Genomic DNA, 15158 nt, shown 5'->3' on the forward strand with positions numbered 1-15158 from the left:
CACAATCACAAATATGTACACATATGGAAACACACATGCACAGAGAGACACACACAGGATCAAATTCAGTCAACCAGTCTAAATATATTGAATTTAAATCATACAATAAGATGCTCCCATAAAAACTCTCTCGCCTCTCTTTCTCTCTCTCTCTCTCACACACACACACACACACACACACACACACATACATAGGGAGAGACAAGCAAGTTTCTAGGTCAGTCAAGCAGCCTGGAAGCTGCTAAATTTGAATCCACCAATCAGAGAGGCTGTGTACTTTTTCCCGCCAAAACAGGTGCAGCCGTTTTACACACTCAGCACAGAGAGAGACAGGATTTCTGCAGTGTATTTCTCATAGTGAGGATTCCTCTCAAACAAATGCCCATAATTTCCTAACCGTAGGGGCTAGAACGGTCATTCTTACACCGTTTTGTTCAGAAGAGATGGGGAATCTTCAACTGTTGACAATTTATCATTAAAATATGAATTATTAAAGATATTTGACTTGTAATGCACCATAACTGAGTAGAGGCAAGCGAAAACTGCCTTGACTTGCCCTCAAACAACGCTTTCTAACTCTAAATCTTTTTGGAGTATTGATATCATTCTTTCACCGTAAGAGACAGCAGGCTTTGGTGAACAGTCATGGAAATTTTCAGGTCTCTGTGGAAATCCATGAAAAAGATATGACGAGAGAAAAAAAGTGGTTCATTTCGAGTTTGAAATCTGAAGAAATCTGAGCGAAGGACGAATTTCCTACCCTCAAACAAGTCTAACTCATCTCAGAACGGTAATAGGTGAGAAAAAAAAATTCTTGAATTGTGAGCGTCAGGAGTGTCTGAAGATATACTGGGACAAGCCTCATGTTTTAACTTCGCCGTTAAGGAGATATGACAATTCGAATATGCCTCTCATTACAGAAATCAAGCGGTGATTTTGAACAAACTCTCCATTGACTTTCTATGGAGAGTTTTCAGACTTTGTGTTGGTCTGAGGAGATTTGCCAAAATTCTATAAATCTCACAACAATGATGGTGACATTTTCGGAAAGCCAGCAAAAATGCCTACGTTTTGATGTATAATTTGTGGAAGTTGATTGAAAATCGAGCAAGTAGCAAGAAGTTGTTCGGACATGAAGAGAAGACTGCGAAACCTACAGTGGCACACTGGAAGCCAAGTGCATAGCAACCATAACAACGCATGTATTTTCTGAAAAATCACAATTTTGCAACTCAAAACTTTAAGAGGGATAAAAGTAAAACTGTAACAGATATGAAAAAGCTGAATCATTCATGAATAGCCCAATAATTTGTGAACATTTTAAAATTTGAATGGTTGTTCTACGTGAAAGTAGGAAAAAGTAGTTAAGTTTCAAAAACAAGCAAGTTTTAGCAGAATTGCGGAAGTTTCCCATTCATTTCAATGGGACAAATTAAAGGAAAAAAGCTTAATATTTTAAAAAGTATAATAGATAAAAATACCAAAAGTCATTGCCATCATTAGCAGAAATAGCAGAATAGTTTAAAATTTGAGCGGTGAAAATCGGCTGAAAATTGTGGAAGTAGTTAAGTGCCAAAAAAAGTACAAAAGTGGCAACTAGAATAATAATAATAAAGTAGAATAAAGTAGAATAAAGAATAAAGAGAAACAGGAACTCAATAGTGTGGATGCATAAAGCATCCACACAATAAAGAAAACAGGAACACAATAGTGTGGATGCCTCCAGCATCCACACAATAAAGAGAAACAGGAAAACAATAGTGTGGATGCCTTAAAGCATCCACACAATAAAAATAAAGAGAAACAGGAACTTAATAGTGTGGATGCCTCCAGCATCCACACAATTTGCATTCCTCTGAAAATGCTGTGTGGATGCCTTAACGCTGAAGCTGTCTGCTGAAAAGCTGAAAAGCGATGAAAAGTTGCAAAAAGTTGTATGGTGGTGAAAAAGAATGTCACCCTGAGCAGGATTCGAACCTGGACCTCTTGGGCTCAAGGCGGCTACTCATCTCACTGAGCTAAACTCATTCTCTCAAAAAGAGGAGGAGAGACCGACAATTCTGCTAAAATGAGCAGAAGCTGCTGAGAATTGTGCTGAGAAGAGGTGAAAAGGCTGAAAATTTTGCAGAAAAGAGGTAAATCAGCAGAATTTCTGCAGAAAAGAGGCAGAACAAAAGAACAAAAGAGAAAACTGAAAACAGATTTTGCCATGACCTGGATTTGAACCTGGCCCTTCTCGTCTCAAGGCAGCTGTTCATCTCACTGAACCAAACTCTTTCTCTCAAAAACAAGAGATGGAGAAAATGACAATTTTGCTAAATGAGCAGAAGCTGCTGAGAATTGTGCAGAGAAGAAGTGAAAAGGCTGAAAATTTTGCAGAAAAGAGGTGAATCAGCAGAATTTCTGCAGAAAAAGAGGTAAAGAAGCAATAAGTTGCACTGAAAAGAGATGAATCAGCAGAATTTCTGCTCAAAGGCGGCTATTCATTTCCCTGAGCCAAAGTCATTCTTACAAAGAAGAGGTGGAGAGACGGACAATTCTGCTGAAATGAGCAGAAGCTGTTGACAATTGTGCTGATAAGAGGTGAAAAGGCTGAAAATTTTGCAGAAAAGAGGTGAATCAGCAGAATTTCTGCTGAAAAGAGGCAGAAGGTTCTGTATGTAGAAAAAGAAACACTGTTGAACCATGTGTGAAATAAATAAAGAAATGAAATGAAAGAACAACCTGGTTCTGCTCAAATTCACCAATCAGAGGTACTGCCTCAGTCTGCTTCATCAGGCTGTGTACTTGTTTCTGCCATGGGCGTTAACAAGAATCTGAGGTCCATATTAGAAAAGCTGCTAAAATCATAAAACTTTGCAGAATTGTAATAAATTAGCAATATAAATTACAGGTCTGTGATAGTGTATAAATTTGTAGAAAAAAAAAAAACGTGGACCAAGGTGGGATTGAACCCAAGACCTTTGAGCTGCAGAGCCGTGTCATTACCAGCTGCGCCACCTGGAAAGGGGCGGCGGTCTGAAAGACAGATACTTGGGCAGTCAGAAAATAGATCGCGGTGAGGCGAAAAACGCCGTTTTGGAGTTACAAACGTCGTGTAACTCAAAAACTAGGTGGGATGGAAGCATAATTCTTGTACTGGGTGAATCAGCGGACTTTGGTGTACTTTCACTGCGATTTTCATAGCTCTTTGTGCCTCCATCGCGGAGATTTGACGAGAGAAGAAAGCGGCTTCATTTCAGAGTTTGAAGACTGAGAGAAGGACAGATTTCCACCCCTCAAACAAACGTAATTCATTGCTCAACGATAAGATAATTGTAAAAACTGCTTGCACTGTGAGTGTCAGCAGTGTCTGAAGATATATTGGCACAAGCCTCATGTCCTAACTTTGCTTTGTTAAAGAGATATGGCAATTTGAAAATGCCTCCAGTTACAGAATTTCAGCTCTGAATTTCAAAACCTCCCCATAGACTTTGAATGGGGACTTGTCAGACCTTGTGTCACTCCGAGGCAAATTGCGAAAAAACGGTAAACCTCACAATAAAGATAGTGACATTGTCTGAAAGCCAGCAAAAATACCTACGTTTTGATGTATAATTTGTGGGGATTGAGTGGAAATTGAGTGAGTAGCAAGAAGTTGTTTAGACATGAAGAGAAAATTCAGAACGGACCAGCACTCACTCTGACTTAATTGCATAGCAACCATAGCAACGCATGTATTTTCTGAAAAATCACAATTTTGCAACTGAAAACTTAAAAGAGATAAGATTAAAACGGTAGAAGATCTGAAAAAGCTGAATCAGACAGGAATAGCCCAATAATCTGAGAACATTTTAAAGTTTGAATGGAGTTTCTAGGTGAAAGTATGACAAAGTAGTTAAGTTTCAAAGACAAGCAAGTTTTAGCAGAATTGTGGAAGTTTCCCATTCATTTCAATGGGACAAATTAAAGGAAAAAAAAGTGTAATAGTTTAAAAAGTATAACAGTAATAAACACCAAAAGTCATAGCCATCATTAGCAGAAAGAGCAGAACAGTATAGAGTTTGAACTGAGAAAATCGGCTGAAAACTGAGAAAGTAGTTAAGTGCCAAAAGTGTAACGGAAGCAACTAGAGGAATAATAAAGAATAAAGAGAAACAGGAACTCAATAGTGTGGAAGCCCTTTTAGGGCATCCACACAATTTACATTTCTCTTGAAAATGCTGTGTGGATGCCTTAGCGCTGAAGCTGTCTGCTCAAAAACTGAAAAAAAGATGAAAAGTTGCAAAAAGTTGTATGGTGGTGAAAAAACAAAAATTGTCCTGAGCAGGATTCGAACCTGGCCCTCCTGGTCTCAAGGCAGCTACTCATCTCACTGAGCTAAACGCATTATCTCAAAAAAGAGGAGGAGAGACTGACAATTCTGCTAAAATGAGCAGAAGCTGCTCATTTTTTGTGCTGAGAAGAGGCGAAAAGGCTGAACATTTTGCAGAAAAGAGATAAATCAGCAGAATTTCTGCGGAAAAGAGGTAGAACAAAAGAACAAAAGAGAAAACTGAAAACAGGTTTTGCCATGACCGGGATTTGAACCTGGCCCTTGTGGTCTCAAGGTAGCCACTCATCTCACTGAGCTAAACTCACCCTGACAAAGAAAAGGTGGAGAGACGGACAATTCTGCTGAAATGAGCAGAAGCTGCTGAGAATTGTGCTGATAAGAGGAGAAGAGGCTGAAAATTTTGCAGAAAAGAGGTGAATCAGCAGAATTTCTGCTGAAAAGAGGTAAAGAAGCAGAAAGTTGCGCTGAAAAGACATGAATCAGCAGAATTTTTTGCTCAAAAGTGTTTTTTCTGAAAACAGCTGAGATTTGTGCTAATAAGAGGTGAAAAGGCTGAAAATTTTGCAGAAGAGGTGAATAAGCAGAATTTGGCCTTAAAAGAGGTGAAAATTCTGCTGAAAAGAGTTCAATCAGCAGAATTTCTGCTGAAAAGAGTTCTGCAGAACTCTTTTCAGAATTCTGCTGAAAAGAGGTTTTTGCTTAAAACAGCAGAAAACTGCTGGGATTTGTGCTGAAAAGTGGTGAAAAAACTGAAAATTTTGCTGAAAAGGGGTGAAAAAGCTGAAATTGAGTTAAAAAAGTTTAACTGTTAGGTGAAAGAAATGTTGCCACAAGCGGGATTTGAACCCGGCCTCGCAGTCTGAGAGCGGATGCTCATCTCACTGAGCTAAACTCACTCTGACAAAGAAGAAGTGGAGAGACGAACAACTCTGCTGAAATGAGCAGAAGCTGCTAAGAATTGTGCTCATAAGAGGTAAAAGGGCTGAAAATTTTGCAGAAAAGAGGTAAATCAGCAAAATTTCTGCAGAAAAGAGGGAAAGAAGCAGAACATTGCGCTGAAAAGAGGTGAATGAGCAGAATTTCTGCTGAAAAGAGGCAGAACAACCTGGTTCTGCTCAAATTCACCAATCAGAGGTACTGCTTCTGTCTGCTTCATCAGGCTGTTTACTTGTATGTATTTCTGCCATGTGGTGTTGACAAGAATCTGAGGTCCATATTAGAAAAGCTGCTAAAATCATAAAACTTTGCAGAATTGTAATAAATTAGCAATATAAATTACAGGTCTGTGATAGTGTATAAATTTGTAGTGAAAAAAAAAAAACGTGGACCAAGGTGGGATTGAACCCACGACCTTTGAGCTGCAGAGCCGTGTCATTATTGATTGCGCCACCTGGAAAGGGGGCGGCAGTCTGAAAGACAGATACTTGGGCAGTCAGAAAATAGATCGCGGTGAGAGGCGAAAAACGCCGTTTTTGGAGTTACAAAACGTCGTGTAACTCAAAAACTAGGAGGGCTAGCAGCATAATTCTTGTACTGGGTGAATCAGCGGACTTTGGTGTATTTTGACTGCGATTTTCATAGCTCGTTCTACCTCCGTCGCGGAGATATGACGAGAGAAGAAGCGGCTTCATTTCCAGAGTTTGAAGACTGAGAGAAGGACAGATTTCCACCCCTCAAACAAACGTAATTCATTGCTCAAAGGTAAGATAATTGTAAAACTGCTTCCACTGTGAGTGTCAGCAGTGTCTGAAGATATATTGGCACAAGCCTCATGTCCTAACTTTGCTTTGTTAAAGAGATATGGCGATTTTAAAATGCCTCCCGTTACAGAATTTCAGCTCTGAATTTCAAAACCTCCCCATAGACTTTGAATGGGAGTATTGAGACCTTGTGTCACCTCCGAGGCAAATTGCAAAAAAAACGGTAAATCTCACAATAAAGATAGTGACATTGTCTGAAAGCCAGCAAAAAATACCTACGTTTTGATGTATAATTTGTGGGGTTGAGTGCAAATTGAGTGAGTAGCAAGAAGTTGTTTAGACATGAAGAGAAAATTCAGAACGGACCAGCACTCACTCTGACTTAATTGCATAGCAACCATAGCAACGCATGTATTTTCTGAAAAATCACAATTTTGCAACTGAAAACTTAAAGAGGTATAAAATTAAAATTGTAGAAGATCTGAAAAAGCTGAATCAGACAGGAATAGCCCAGTAATCTGAGAACATTTTAAAGTTTGAATGGAGTTTCTAGGTGAAAGTATGACAAAGTAGTTAAGTTTCAAAAACAAGCAAGTTTTAGCAGAATTGTGGAAGTTTCCCATTCATTTCAATGGGACAAATTAAAGGAAAAAAGTGTAATATTTTAAAAAAGTATAACAGTAATAAACACCAAAAGTCATAGCCGCATTAGCAGAAAGAGCAGAACAGTTTAGAGTTTGAACGGAGAAAATCGGCTGAAAACTGAGGGAGTAGATAAGTGCCAAAAAGTGTACGGAAGCAACTGGAATATAGTGGAATAAAGAATAAGAGAAACAGGAACTCAATAGTGTGGAAGCCCTTTGGGGCATCCACACAACTAAGCGAAAATTTCAGAAGAAATTTTATGTGTGCCTATGCCGCTGCTAATCACTGTAGTTTGCCATTCATACGGCTACAGAGAGCAAAACTCAGAAGAGCAGCCATTCTCCACCATGAACTATGGTAAAACAAACACCGCTCACGCTTCACAGATGACAGCTTACAGTTTTGTGTAAAGATGAAGTTACTTTGTACAGCGCCGATTTGCAGGCGCTGTGCACACAGGTTCATGAGCAGAAGTCCCATTGTACCACGGCAGACCCGACAATGTTTGCATGAACACACTTTGAAGCATTACATTATAGACCACTTTTCACACATGCATTCACTTTTTGTTTTTGTTATTTTTACACAGTGTTCTGAATTATGAACAATGGTCTACAGCCAATCCTGTGTATTATTATACAAACTTTGGTTGTGAGATTCAGATAACTATTTAATAAAAGCTAAATATTTTATATGAGAGTAAGAAAAGAAAAGTATATCTTTGTGTCCACCTTTCTCTGTTAATGCCCTAGCTCCCCCCTAAAAGCTTTGCTAGATCCGCCCCTGCACAGTTACCAGCTGTCAGCTACACAAAAAGGAGCTTGGTCTTTGTCTCTCAGAAACAACTCATAACTTCCCTTCAACTCATTCATGTCACCTAAAGTGTAAACCTGTTTCTCCATCACCAGTTCAGCTCTGATGATTCAGTAAGGACATCTCCTGATTTCATCTTCATGCTCCAGCAAACATCAGCTGATACTAGAAATTAAAATCAAAAGAATTCTAACAACAGCTGATCAAGCTTAAACGTGCTGCTGTTGTTTTAGCGCGATAAATAAGAGCGAACAGCCGATCATTGATCAGTTTCATGATTGACGTTTCAACACGCGAGAGAGAATGACAGGGGAGGCTTCTTAACGACAGAATAAATCATAATGTTTTCTCTGAATGTGGGACGATTCCGTTTATGCGGCACGGCAACTCTATGAACTAACCCTAATGAATAAAATAAAGTCCAACGTCAACTTAGTGCGCACACAGCTGTATATAAACTCCCGTGGCATTACGATTGTAAAGGTCAGCGAAATAAATTACACCTAAACTCGGTTTATATCTGACCCAAATAGAGCGACCGGGTGCTGACACGCCGCCTCAATATAAGCCAAGCCTGGGTGCTTTTTTCACGAGGGTTGCTAGCGGCGCTGAGAGCTAAAAGGCTAGCTAGCTAAACTATCAGCAACACATAAGAGAACTGCTGCTAAATAAACTACACTAAGCTCGGTTTATATCTGACCCAAATAGAGAGCGACCGGGTGCTGACACGAGTTTCACCCGCCTCAATATAAGCCAAGCCTGGGTGCTTTTTTCACGAAGGGTTGCTAGCGGCGCGAGCTAACTATGCTAGCGGCGCTAGCTAGCTAGCTTGGCTATCAGCAACACATAAGAGAACTGCTGCTAAAGAAACTACACCCTAAACTCGGGTTTATATCTGACCCAAATAGAGAGCGACCGCTAGGTGCTGACACGAGTTTCACCTAAACGCCTCAATATAAGCCAAGCCTGGGTGCTTTTTCACGAAGGGTTGCTAGCGGTTGCTAGCGCGAGCTAACTATGCTAGCGGCGCTAGCTAGCTAAGCCGGCTATCAGCAACACATAAGAGAACTGCTGCTAAATAAACTACACCTAAACTCGGTTTATATCTGACCCAAATAGAGTGCAGTTCATAACTTCTTACCTGAAATTCAGTTCACCTCACGCTCCTGCCTTCGCTTTCCCTGATCCATGATTGACCACCGCGTTAGCAATCGCCTGCCCGGCCTCATATGTCTCGTTGGCGGCATATCCTTTCTGTCACACACGGTGGGTAGCTGCCCTCTGTTGTAGCTCCACCACCAAACAACTCAGTTATTTTTCCACATCCAGCTGTAACTCTGATTCTATGCCAGCATTTTGCGAGACCGGGAGGTGAAGCGACAGAGAGTCCCTCGCTATCCATTTGCAGCCAAGTGCGGACAGCTAGCTAGGTAGCCGGCTAGCTGTCAGGCAGGACCGACGTAGTCAGAGCACTGTCGCTAAATATGGGATGTCTTGATAAAACAAGCAGATATTTGAAGTTTACACACCTACATTCTCGCCTGAAAATATCTTAAAAGCTTATTTTGTGACCTAGAAACACGAATAAAAGACATATAAAACGAAGTGGTGGCTGCCATTGTTCACTCTGTAGAGGCGTGCTATGAATTGTGGGATATTGAGTTTTCCACCAAGCATTACCGTAACTTTTGAATGATTTGCGCAACCTTAAAAATTCCAATGGCTCCTGAAAGCAGCGACGCTGTGCGCACCGTTGAAATTGTCATCATTACGGTAATCCAAATAAGGGTAGACAGGCTGTACCACTCCCGGCATACCACTAGAGAGAGCCAACACACCACAAATGAAGTCTGTTTATTTGGCGCCAAAAGATGAATTGGCCTAAATTTGCACTAAAATATTAATATTTAAAAACTATAAAAGTCATGAACACCAAAAGTCATGACATAATAGTCCAGCTCCAGCCGCACAAAATGATCTAACATATGTAACCCTAATGTCAAAACTGTTTGGCAGAGGAGCTTGGGAAAATTTTCACTAAAATATTAATATTTAAAAAACTATAAAATTCATAAACACCAAAAGTCATAGCACACCATTCCAGATCCGGCCGCACAAAATGAGGTAACATATATGAAGCTTGTCTCAAAACTGCGGGGCGAGATTCGCTGCAAAATTTCAGGCGGAAACTGGAGAATAATAATAATAACTAGAAAGCGAAAATTTCAGAAGAAATTTTATGTGTGCCTATGCCGCTGCGAATCAGTGTAGTTTGACATTCATACGGCTACAGAGAGCAAAACTCAGAAGAGCAGCCATTCTCCACCGTGAACTATGGTAAAACAAACACCGCTCGCGCCTCACAGATGACAGCTTACAGTTTTGGGTAAAGATGAAGTGACTTTGCACAGCCCCGATTTGCAGATGCTGTGCACACAGGTTCATGAGCAGAAGTCCCATTGTACCACGGCAGACCCGACAATGTTTGCATGAACACTCTTTGAAGCATTACGTTATGGACCACTTTTCACACATGCTTGGTGTACCCACACAGCCGGCTGTAGCTTTTCAACTGACAGCCCGACACACACCCAAAAAACAGCCGAAAGAGCACAGACTTTACGCCCGTGGGTCCACCTCCCCTGCAGCGGCACTGCAGACCACGCCCCGCCACACACATCAAACAAGTAAAATAAATATTTATGCACTTTTGCATTTACTTTTTGTTTTTTGTTATTTTTACACAGTAAATGATTAACAATGGTCTACAGCCAAACTTGTGTATTATTATACAAACTTTGGTTGTAAGATGCAGATAACTATTTAATAAAAAGCTAAATATTTTATACGAGAGTAAGAAAGAAAAGTATATCTTTGTGTCCCCCTTTCCCTGTTAATGCCCTACCTGGCCCCCTGGCAAAAGCTTTGCTAGATCCGCCCCTGCACAGTTACCAGCTGTCAGCTACACAAAAACAGGAGCTGGGTGTTTATTTGTCTCTGAGAAACAGTTCATAACTTCCCTTCAACTCATTCATGTCACCTAAAGCAGGGCTCGCAAAATTTCAAAATCCCTGGTAGCCCTTCGGGGAGGCACTCTTCAGTTTTTGGTAATAAATTTAAGTAGCCCGAATAAAAAAAAAAAGAGGACAATTTTTTGATTGATGTTTTGTTTCCTTTACAATATTATACATTAAAGTATAATACTGTAAAGGAAACAAAACATCAATCTAAAAATATTTAAAACACAAATTACAACAACAATTTCAATCATCAACTCAAATATTTGGTTCTAATTGAACAAATTTCTATGAACTTGTAAGAACTGTACAACAGGAATCAGTCTGTGTCAGATCCTTATTTTTGACATTTCCACTGAAATCACAGGTAAGAGGCAAGTGCAACCAAGATCTAGGCCATTTGCTTTTTGAAGTTTGCAAAGACTGCTAAATTTTTGCCAGTGGTAGTTCACTCTTTGCAACATAGTAGGCTGTTCTAAACAGATTTTCAGGACTTCTTGTTATGCTTGGTTTATTTTTAGTATGCTTTTGCAATTGGTGTTTGTTCTGGGAAAGATATTGCAGACTGGGCAATAATGCATTTCTTGCATTTGTCATGGGTTCTGATGGGGTCTTTCTTAAAATGACTGGTCCCAGTAACAAAGGCGCTTTGTCGACTCAGAAATCGAGGGAAACTCACAACACACCGGCAGAACATGAGGTTATTTAGCTCGTCGTATTCCAGCCACATAAATTCTTTAGTCCATGAAACCATAAAGCTGCGCTTTCTTTTTCCCTCATAGTCTGATTTGTCATAACTTTTCCGTTTTGTGGTTGGCTTTTCTTTGGCTGCCCCTTCTTCACCCTGACCTCTCTTGTTTGGCTCTGCAGAACTAAAATACCTGCTTAAATCCATCTGCTCTTACATGCATATTTACATAACGATCAGCAATTCTCTGCGTAATCAGCCTCTATCACGTTTAAGCTTGCTGCAGGAGATTTCACTTGTCATGTTTGATAGTAAGCTAACGATTGATAAGACGATGTCAGAGGAAGTGGTGTGCAATTAATCTGTGACTTACCAATTAGTGCTGTCGCTCTCTACACACAGTTAGCGCAAAGTGAAAGTGAAAGCAAAAAACAAGCGCAAATTCAAACGCGATTTCAATGTGTCACATATTGACAGTGGCTCATCGATGCCGATGACATAATTACTCAGCTACATTTGCGAAAGAATGCAAAAGCATTGACATATCTTTCCCTCCCATGATAGCCCGACGGGCAGGGCTGAGATGGATTTTGGTAGCCCGATTGGAAAATCGCTAGCCCGGGACGCCGGGCTAGCGATTTTTGCGACCCTGTAAAGGGTAAACCTGTTTCTCCATCACCAGTTCAGCTCTGATGATTCAGTAAGGACATCTCCTGGTTTGGACCAGCCGCAAAATTAAAATCAAATGAATTCTAACAACAGCTGATCAAGCTTAAACGTGCTGCTGTTGTTTAGCGCGATAAACAAGAGCGAAAAGCCCGATCGTTGATCAGTTTCACGATTGAAGTTGCAACAGGCCAGAGAATGACAGGGAGGCTTCATAGCGACAGAATAAATTGTAATATTTTCTCTGAATGTGGGGCGATTCCGTTTGTACGGCAACTCTACGGACTAACCGTTATGAATAAAATAAAGTTCAACGTCAGTAACTTAGCGCACACAGCTCTATAGAAACTCCTGTGCAATTCATAACTTCTTACCTGAAATTCAGTTCACCTCACGCTCCTGCCTTAGGTTTGCCTGATCCACGATCTACCACCGGTCGATCGGCGGTCCCCCGCCGCCTCCTATGTCTCGTTCCTCGCATGTTTTCTGACACACACCGGTAGATAGCTGCTCTCTGTTGTAGCTGCGCGTTAGCCAAGACCAAACAACTCAGTTATTATTTCCACATCGACCAGCATCATCGGCCCATATAAGCGAAAAATAAGTCCACCTAAGACAGTCTGTTGGCGGCGAACAGGTGATGGTCAGCAGTCTCACTGAAGGCAAGCCGGGTGCTCGAAGGGTCGCTAGCGCCACGCTAGCTAGTTAGCCGGCAACATCGTCCAGATATAATATGGGATGTTTTGACAAAACGAGCAGATATTTGAAGTTTACACACCTACATTCTCGCCTGAAAATATCTTAAAAGTTCATTTTGTGACCTAGAAACACGAATAAAAGGCGTTTAAAACGAAGAGGTGTCCGCCATTGTTGAACTCGGCAGAGGCGTGCTATGCATTATGGGATATTGAGTTTAAAAACAAGCATACAGATTTCGGCGTACTACTACTCCGGTATACCACTAGAGAGAGCCAACCCACCACAAATAAAGTCTGTTTCTATGGAAATTGGCCTAAATTTGCACTAAAATCTAAATATTTCAAAAACTATAAAAGTCATGAACACCAAAAGTGTATACCATACTAGTCCAGCTCCAGCCGCACAAAATGATCTAACATATGTAACCCTATTGTCAAAACTGTTAGGCAGAGCGGCGGGAAAATTTTCACTAAAATATTAATATTTAAAAAACTATAATAGTTATAAACACCAAAAGTCATAGCACACCATTCCTGATCCAGCCACACAAAATGAGGTAACATATATGAAGCTTGTCTCAAAACTGCGGGCGAGATTCGCTGCAAAATTTCAGGCGGAAACTGGAGAATAATAATAATAATAATAATAAATCCGACGAATAGTAATATGTGTGCCTCTTGTCATAGGCACACATAATAAATCCGACGAATAGTAATATGTGTGCCTCTTGGCATAGGCACACATAATAAATGTGCGACCCATTTTGGGCAGTTTCTTAATAACTTTATGTTTTTTTCAGAAACATTTATGTGCTCTCTTATGTACGATGAGAGTCAGTTTCCTAGTTTCTTGTTCCTTTTTATAAGTTCTTAATGTTAGATTTTCCCACAGCTTTGTCACCCTGTCCCCATTAAGATCTCTTATGTTGTACTAATATTATTAGCAAGATAGATAGTACCAGTAAACCGAGATAAGAAACTTGTTTGATTGGATTCAAGTGATGAAACTTTCATCATCAGTGTTTGCAATCAGAGCTCTCAGAATTTTCTGTGTGCACATCTGCAGCAGAGTAAAGTGCAGACCTTCATGAAGCCTGAAGGTTACGAAGCCTTCCCTTTAGAGGCCTTGGCCCCGACATAACGAGAAAACCTATTTATAGTAATTTTCTTGGCACTACACATGTCACAAACATGCACGTCAAATTAGGCGGTAGCTAAACTCTACCTGCAAGACTTTTTTTTTATAGCTCTCTCCATCTTTGTCCTTCCTCAGAATTTCTCCCATATGGGAGGTCAGTGAATGGGCTCTTAAGGCCGTCCCGTCCAAAAGGGTGTGTCATTTGGCTCAACCTCGGGCGCCTGCAGCTGGTTGGCAGCCCGCCCGCCCGTTGTTGGTCCCTGTGAGTAACACAAACTATTTCCTGAATGAAAAAAAATGAATATGTGGTGCATTGTTAGATGACTGCTAGTTTACCATACCTGCCACAAAGTCTTTTAAACTCCACAGCCTACTGTGTTAGTTAGGCCAGAATGTCCGGTATTTAAAACGCTTGACCAAAACTTTAAAATATATTATATAAATATATTATAACTTTCCACAGAGCCCTCTGGTGTTTTTTACTGGTTTTGTATTCTGAAAGCATGAATAAGTCCAGGTGTTTTGCGGTTGGCTTTGACTTTCCCTCCAAGGAAAGTTAGGATGATCAAAGTTATTAACTTTCCTAATCCTGAGACGTGTGATTGCCTGTACAACCTTTCAACTTAATTTATCTAATCAGGTGTGATACATTTCAATTAAAGGTGTGTGACATGACTATAAATCCATGTTTCATATGGACAGGATGAAAAATACCTGACTGACACCATTCTTCTTTGTGTTTAATAGGCTTATTTACAAATTTGATTCCAGGTAAGCAGAGGCATACAGACAGCTGTTGCCACTTCACGGATCTGCCAGCTCGCCCAGCCAAAGCGAAGGCAGGTTCTGGAGAAATCCAGGCACAAATCTAAATATGCACAAGTAATCCACCTGCCCTCTAAAGCATCGGCACACATAGAGCTACTCGCCAGTAAGCCTATTTTTTCCACCATGCAATTTTCACCTGCTTGCTTTTCTTTGTCTGTCTAGGCTCTCAGTCATCTAGGTGATGGTTCTCTAGAGAGCTTGAAAAAGGCAACTGGACTTCTTTAGATTATTGAAGTAGTTCCACTTCTTGTCCATGGGGGTTCTTCTGAATACAAATTTGTTTTTAGAATTGAGTTGCCTTTTTTTCAAGCTCTCTAGACTTTTTTCATGTGTTTAAACTTGCATTGTATTGTCTGATGGTTGACACAACCACCTTTGTTGTCCTAGCTCCGAAGAATGACCATCCCGAGTTCAAAGGAGACCGCCCAATGTGCTGGCCCGTTTCAAAAGCTGCAAAAAGCTACATAACCAGCCAAAGACTGCTTGATCTGTCCAGTCCTAAAGAGAGGAAGGCTCTGTATGAGGGATATGACCCATACATGATCAGCCGGGCAGCCCGATCAGCCAGCCCCTCTCCCAGAATACAACAGCTCTGTTTGCCTCTGTCTCGCAAATGCAGCTCAGAGTAAGAGCAGTGACGGCAAACACCG

The 15158-nt window shown here is 40.6% G+C and overlaps 1 protein-coding gene across 2 annotated transcripts in view; it reads left to right on the top strand.

Moving 5' to 3' along the window:
* The window catches only part of theg (theg spermatid protein), a 98870-nt gene extending 83712 nt beyond the window's left edge, over window positions 1–15158 (top strand). For both annotated transcript variants that reach the window (XM_039603473.1, XM_039603474.1), the window contains exons 4-6: window positions 13816–13942; window positions 14452–14611; window positions 14896–15158. In XM_039603473.1, the coding sequence (XP_039459407.1) occupies window positions 13816–13942; window positions 14452–14611; window positions 14896–15137 (529 nt within the window). In that variant the 3' untranslated portion in view covers window positions 15138–15158. The remainder of the gene's footprint in view (window positions 1–13815; window positions 13943–14451; window positions 14612–14895) is intronic.

Source organism: Oreochromis aureus, linkage group 19 (assembly GCF_013358895.1).
Source record: "Oreochromis aureus strain Israel breed Guangdong linkage group 19, ZZ_aureus, whole genome shotgun sequence".
NCBI classification, from domain to species: domain Eukaryota; kingdom Metazoa; phylum Chordata; class Actinopteri; order Cichliformes; family Cichlidae; genus Oreochromis; species Oreochromis aureus.